This window comes from Charadrius vociferus, unplaced genomic scaffold (assembly GCF_000708025.1).
Source record: "Charadrius vociferus isolate BGI_N301 unplaced genomic scaffold, ASM70802v2 scaffold39, whole genome shotgun sequence".
In the NCBI taxonomy this organism is placed as follows: Eukaryota; Metazoa; Chordata; class Aves; order Charadriiformes; family Charadriidae; genus Charadrius; species Charadrius vociferus.
The window spans coordinates 3453424-3460199 of NW_009650188.1; the positions used below are offsets into that span (position 1 = coordinate 3453424).

Consider the following 6776-nt stretch of genomic DNA (forward strand, 5'->3'; position numbering starts at 1 on the left):
TGGTCACGGATCCCCTTCCCCAGCAGCATGCGATGTGCGTGTCCAGCCTCTCCCCTGTCCCCCACTTTGCTGCTTTGAAGCCCCTTGTCCTCCCTTCCCCCCCGGCCGCTGCGCACCAAAGGCCACTTTATGAGAAAGCGCAGATAAAAAGCGAGCCATATGTTGTCTGTAATCTCCCAAACCCTCGCTTCAATTACTGCCTCCCCCGAGCCTCCGCCGCCCAGCCTAAGTAAACAAGCCCCTCTGAAAGAGGACCCCGCTTTCCAATTAAAAGCGTCCTAACGTTTCTCCTCTCCCTAAATCCTCCCGAGCGAGGAATGTCCTGGCCCCGGCGGCAGGATGCGGGCTCGGCGGGTCGGACCGAGGGCACGCCGCACAATATCCATCGCCCCGGCCCCTTCCCAGGTGACGTCAGGGGCAGCCTCAGACGCTCATTAATTTCTCCCCCCTCCTTGGTGGGGAAAGGCTTGAAAGGGAGAGTTAATTAAAAGTAATACCCCACCAAATCCGGCTTCGCTTTTCCTTCTTTCCCTTTGACTCTGGAAGGGATTTGGGGAGCAGGTGTTGGGGGGGAGGTTCGGGGGGGCTGCTGGGAGTGTGCTTTTCCTGCTTGGCATGGGTTTTGAGCATCATTTGCTTGATAGAGTCCATGAGCGTCTGGCTCCCCCCTGCTGGGCTCTGCCCCTCCTGGACTCAGGAGGATTTGGGTGCTCACCTCATGTTAAGGTGCAGAGGGGTTCAGGCACCGAAATGTCTCCATCGGTTGACATTCCTCCCCCCAGTATTTGTAAAAAATCTCTACCCTTCCATCAAAATTAAACTCCTTCAGGTTTCAGGAGAGCAGGCGGCTTGGCGAAGCAGACACACTGTTTGTGCTGGCACTGAGAAGGAGGCAGCGGCAGCCGCTGCTCAGCCCCATTAGCCATCAGAGACTCCACACCCTGGGGTTCCCCAGCACTGGGGCTCTCAGACCTTCTGCATTGCTACATCTCTCACACTGGGACGTGCAAGAAAACAGCAGTTTATCTTTCCCGTTGCCATTGCTGCTGTTGGCATGCCATGGATGTGCTGTGGGTGAGCAGCAGTGGCAAGACGCTGGCTTCTGAGGGCCAGCACCCAGCTCCAGACTGTTTTGGGAACCACCAGCGTCAACATCTGTCCATGTCCCGCCCCTGCCAGCCCTCGCCACAGGGAAGGTGTCTGTATTGGCTGGTGAGCCCAGGAGAGAGCCCAGCAGTGCAGAGGGAAAAGGTAACTGGTACCCGAGAGCATCCTTGCTCCTCCACAGGAAAAATTGCCTCCTTTTGTCCCGGAGGTCTGCTTCCATCTTTCACCATCTTCCAATTGGGTTGCAGTTGGATTTACACTTTTCTGCTTTGTGTGATCCACGATTAGCTCTTGCAATGGGGTATGGACCTGACCTGCTTTAGCCACGAATTACTCTGGGCCAGGCTCACAACCCCCTGGTGCATCCCAGTCTCTTGGAGATGCAGCAGCCCCGGGATGGGACTTGGGCCAAGCACAGCCTTGCAACCTGCATCTCCATCAACCCAGCACGTCAGCTCCGTTATCGAGTCCCAAAAGGATGGTGGAAGAGCTTTCTGGAAAAGGCTGTAAGTGATTTACGGCTCATGAGAGGGAAGGACCTGTGCTGTCAAACCTGCATTACAACCCTCCCACGCAAGCAAGGTCATCGACACGGTGGCAATGCGGTAAATGAAGAGGGCTGGTAAGAGGCAGGGCAGTGCTGCCTGTTTTCTTGGAGCCGCTCCTGCCCAAAGGCCCCGTGGCCCCGAGCGGTGGAGAGCAGCAAAAAGATACACAGCAGTGCCTGGGAACACAACGGAGCAGCACATTGCAGCGAGCACCCGAGGGGGTGAAGTTTGAAGCAGCCTGGGCTTCTACCTAGGGAGATTTAAAACTCCACGGAAGCAGGGAAATATAGGCATAAAGGTGCCCCTTATATTAGCGGTTAAAACTCTGTGTTCTAAATTGAGTTGACCTCCATGATAGGGCAAATCAGGAGGGGTTTGTGAGGTCTTGGCTAACGCGTTGCCATCTTGGAGCATCTCTGCTCGCTCGCCAGCCTGACCTCCCCTGGCCTGGGCTGTCCGGGCAGAGGGACCAGATGGAGCAGGCAGGGATTTGGGTCTGATGGAGGGAAAATCAAGTGTCCCAGAGTTTCACATTGCAGCTGCTCAGACTGTTGGGGAAAAGAAGAACCAAAAAGCACATCTGCTGGCTGAGCGACCCCAAACTATGAACCACAGCAGCTCTCCCCTGTCTGAGCTGTCATGGCTCAGCCAGCCCCAAACCTCAGCTCCTTACACACAGTCGCAAGAAGATCCCCACCAATACCACCAGCTTGTCTCTCAGATTATTCTGGGCATGCTGGAAAATTATTTGTGTGTCCATTGTCTGTAAAGGACCTGTTTTTTTTCCCCCTCAGGCAAAAGTGATGATGAGGACAGCATCTGCAAACTGGGCCAAGCCTCAGGGAAGGGTGCTGAGGATGGGAAGGATCACAAGCGTCCCAAGAGACCCCGGACAATCCTAACCACGCAGCAGCGGAGGGCGTTCAAGGCATCATTTGAGGTCTCCTCCAAGCCGTGCAGGAAGGTATGGGGAGAAGGTCCTGCGCTCAGCCACCTCCAGCCCCCAGGATGTCCTGGATGCTGAGTACACACTTGCCTCAGCTGCTCTGTATTCTCCTAAAGCTCCTGGAAAGCTGAGGGGACTGAGGCACTGATGTCATTCCTCTCTCCAAGGTGCGGGAGACACTGGCGGCCGAGACGGGGCTGAGCGTCCGTGTGGTGCAGGTCTGGTTCCAGAACCAGCGAGCAAAGGTGGGTGCGCGGGGGTAGCCGACCACCAGCGGCTGGCGTCAGGGCTCCCCTCCCTCCTTCCTCTGGCCGGGGTATGATTTCACCCCATTTTTTCACCCCTTGATCTTGCCCAGATGAAGAAGCTCGCCCGGAGGCAGCAGCAGCAGCAGCAGGATCAGCAAAACACACAGCGCCTGAGCTCAGGTACACCCCCCCTCACACCCAGCCCTTCCCGTACTCAGGGTCTCCCCATTTCCCAGCCCTCTCCGGGCTTCCCAAGGGAGCTGGGCCCCCTAAAAAGCAGCGGCCCGACTGCGCCGACGGCTTGCTCTTGTCTTCCAGCCCAGACAAACGGTGGGGGCAGCACAGGGCTGGAGGGGATGCTGAACCCCTACACTGCTCTGCCCCCACCCCAGCAGCTGCTGGGCATGGAGCAAAGCGTCTACGGCTCCGACCCCTTCCGGCAAGGGCTCACCCCACCACAGATGCCTGGAGACCACATGCACCCCTACGGTAAGGCTCTGGGATTTGCCTCTTGCCTTCTCTCCATCGAAGAGATGCTGGGCTGTGGCTGGGGGCTGTATGGTGGGGCTACGCGTGAGGGATGCCGTGATTTCTGGGAAGACAGGAGTCCCGTCTTCCCTAAATCCTTACACTGCAAAAGCTGGGGGTGCTGGGCACTGTAAAAGTGCCAGAGGAGAAAGCAGGCTCTGAAGCCCTTCTACTCCTTCCCTGCTTCCGAAGGTGCTGAGCCCCTCTTCCACGACTTGGATAGCGATGATACCTCACTGAGCAACCTGGGCGACTGCTTCCTCGCCACGGCGGACGCGGGGCCGCTCCAGGCACGAGTGGGGAACCCCATCGACCACCTCTACTCCATGCAGAACTCCTACTTCACCTCCTGAGCGTGGCACGGTCCCCGGCACGGGGCAGCCGATGCCGCCGTGCTGCCTCAGGAGGGGCTGCAGAGCCCCCGGGGTTGGGAGGGAGGGGGAAGCGACACTGCTGGGATGCTGTCAAACAATATGTTGTAGCTTGGGATTCCCAAGGAGCGAGTTAAGTTATGGGTTGCATAGTTTCATGTTTCTCTTAGGAGCCTAGGATTAGGGACAGGAGTGATTTTTGCAGCTGGCTGGTAGGTTTTCAAATTTCAGATGGGGAACCAAATTTCTCGTTTCAGCAGGGGCAAAGGCAGGGGGAGGGGGATGCCCTTCCCGCGGGAGCATCCTGGTGCTGTATCCCCTCTGCACCACCTTCGGTCCGAGCAGTGGAAAGAGCAAACTGCTGATTTTCATGGGGGGAGCCCACAGCATCAGCTGGGCTTTGAAATTTGAAAAGCTGACTACACCTTGGGGAAACACTGGGAAAATTTTACTGCGGGGTTTTCCCTCTGTTCCCCCAACCAGCTTGAGCGCTCGCTGTTTAAACACAGGGACTTTTAAGATAGATATTCCCATGCGAATATAGAAAGCTAGAAACCCCTAACATCGCCCCTGTCCCCAGGGACGGGGCTCTGTGTGTGTATGTGTGTGTGTGTGGGCACGCACGTGTGTGTATGCAGAGCTGTGTGGCTGTGGGTGGTGTACTGCACAGCCACACCTGCCAGATTGTATCAACAAAGTTTATTTCTAAGTCTATCAGAAATTTACTGTACAGCAAAAGTAACTTTATTTTCAGCGTGAACCATATTTAAGGAAATACTCAATGCACTTAAGTTATAAGATGAAATAATTTACTTTTTATAAACGTTATGTTTAGGTTGCAGAAGCCCAGTGGCAGGGAAGGAACATCAGTTCATTTCAGGCAATAGGTTTGGGTTTCGGGGTTGGTTATTTTTGGTGCTCTCAGGTTGCCCCACTGGTTTTGAGGTGCAGTTGAAACCCAAAGCAGGGCTGGCTCCAGGGACCTGCTCCTCCGCCAGCAGATCGGTGGGGACAGCACGGTGGCCAGGACCTGTCACCACTGCTGGATGTGTCCAGGAGGTTGGTGCAGGGTGGACAACGCTGCTGGAGCTGGTGGACATCCTGGCCCACCGGGGCCCAGCCATGCTTCTCTGCATCACCTCTCTCCTTCCCATGGCAGAACCCAGCCTGCCTCCGCCAGCGACCTCGTCCCATACCCTCAAATATGGGTGCTAGACCAGCATGAGCTGCTGTCCTGGCTCTGGAAAACCGCAGCCCGTATCACCACCCCTTGGGTGAAGGAGGAAGGAGGGAGAGTCCTGCATTTCCCACCATGTGTTCTGGTTCATCTCTGCAGGAGCTGCGGGAACCTGGGGAAAGCTCTCCTTAGGGTCAAGCCTTCAGCTGACCCTCACCTCATCCCCACTCTCGTTTTCATGCGTTGTGTCCTTTTGTGCTGCTGTTCACAAACGATGTAAGCGACAACCTGTAAAGACATGCAAGTGGCTGTGAGGCTCCAACACTGGCTCATCGCCACCGTATGATCTGACACTGAATGTAGCGGGGTCCGGAGATGGCTGACTCAGCGGGAGATGCTGACACACTGTCAGAAATCACGTACCAAGATGAAATTAAAAAGACAAAAAAAAAATTCTGAAAAAAAAAGCGCCTGGTCTTTTCTTGCATGGGGTGTCCTGTTGACTTGGAGAAGGAAGGGTTTGAATCATCTCCAAAGACGGCAAGGTGTTGGGTAGAGTATAGTGAAGACCACAGGGGAAGCTTCTGCTCCTTGGGTTTTCCATATCAAATATTCTCTAGTCTGGGACTGAACTGGCCCTTGAGGATCCTCCATGGCCAGTGGACAGAGTTTGGTGGATCTGGAAGGTGACACACTTACCTCTGGTTCCCATCCAAGGTGGCAATGAGGGGGCTTGCTGGGGTTTTTCACCAAGCACAGGACTGTGCAGGACTAGCTCAAGTGTGAAAAAACAACTTGTAGACATCTGTAGGCAGCAGAGATGACTCTCAGCCAAAATGACAAAAGAAAAAGGGAGATCAGACACCAGCCAACCTTCTTTACAACAAGGAGGGATCTTGTAGAAAGGATGGGGAAAAAGAGAAAAAGTGGTTTGTGTATTTGCCAGCTGTCTGCATGGGCTCATGTGTGTTTGTACTACCTGAAAACTCTGCTTCATGTTTCTCTGCCCACAGTGTTTCTATGCTCTTAGCATCGAAGGAGAGCTGGAGAAGCCAGGACAGCCAGATTACTAGGAAAACATTTTCCCAAATGCATGAGCTCTTGGCTTGAAGTGCACTGCAGACCTCATTGGTACTTTCACATCCCTGATTGCCATCTCAGCTCCCTGAGCGGAGCATGGCTGGGAGGCATTCATCCTCCTCCAGGGCAGGGGAACCACAGGAGTGGGAAAACATTTCTGCAGGCCAGGTTACCCTGTAAGTGCTCTCACCTGGACTGTCACTTCACCGTGAACTCCAGCCCTCCATTGCAGGGCCGTGGGCAACTCCATGCTGGGACTGCCTAAAAGGCAGAGGTGGGTATTTCCCAATATAAGTTGCTCTCATCACAGCTCCCTGACATGGAGAGATTCTAGGGATATGTGCTGATGCCACCAAATTGGGGATGGGGATCCACAACTCATTGTCTGAGATGTTCAAAACAAGCTGTTCTCCTTCCTGCCCTTCATCAGTCACTGCTCTGCTGTTCTGTGCTATAAAATGTTTTCCAAGTCCAACCTGCAGGAAAATTTTCTAAAATGGTATGACTGTGTGAAGAAAACTTGTGGGTTTTATTTTGCAAGTTGTATTTCCCTAGGAACAGCCAGGATTTCTTGGGTTGGCTTGGGGTTTTGCTCTATTTTAGGACAGGACAGCATGGCACCCGAGCCTATGAATGGCAACTGCTGCAAAACCCTGCAGCAGCCCCAGCTCAGCAGTGTCCAGTTTATTCCAGTCACTCAGTCATGTCTTGGGATGGAGTGCTGGGCAGCCTGCCTGCCCCAAACTGCTTGGGACTGTGTTCTTGGTCATC

At 54.4% G+C, this 6776-nt stretch overlaps 1 protein-coding gene across 1 annotated transcript in view; it reads left to right on the forward strand.

Moving 5' to 3' along the window:
- LMX1A (LIM homeobox transcription factor 1, alpha) overlaps positions 1-3730 on the forward strand; it is a 45300-nt gene extending 41570 nt beyond the window's left edge. Inside the window, exons 4-8 of the mRNA XM_009892915.1 lie at positions 2450-2619; positions 2769-2846; positions 2960-3029; positions 3168-3338; positions 3570-3730. Coding sequence (XP_009891217.1) covers positions 2450-2619; positions 2769-2846; positions 2960-3029; positions 3168-3338; positions 3570-3730 — 650 coding nt within the window. The remainder of the gene's footprint in view (positions 1-2449; positions 2620-2768; positions 2847-2959; positions 3030-3167; positions 3339-3569) is intronic.
- Positions 3731-6776: the final 3046 nt, after the last annotated feature.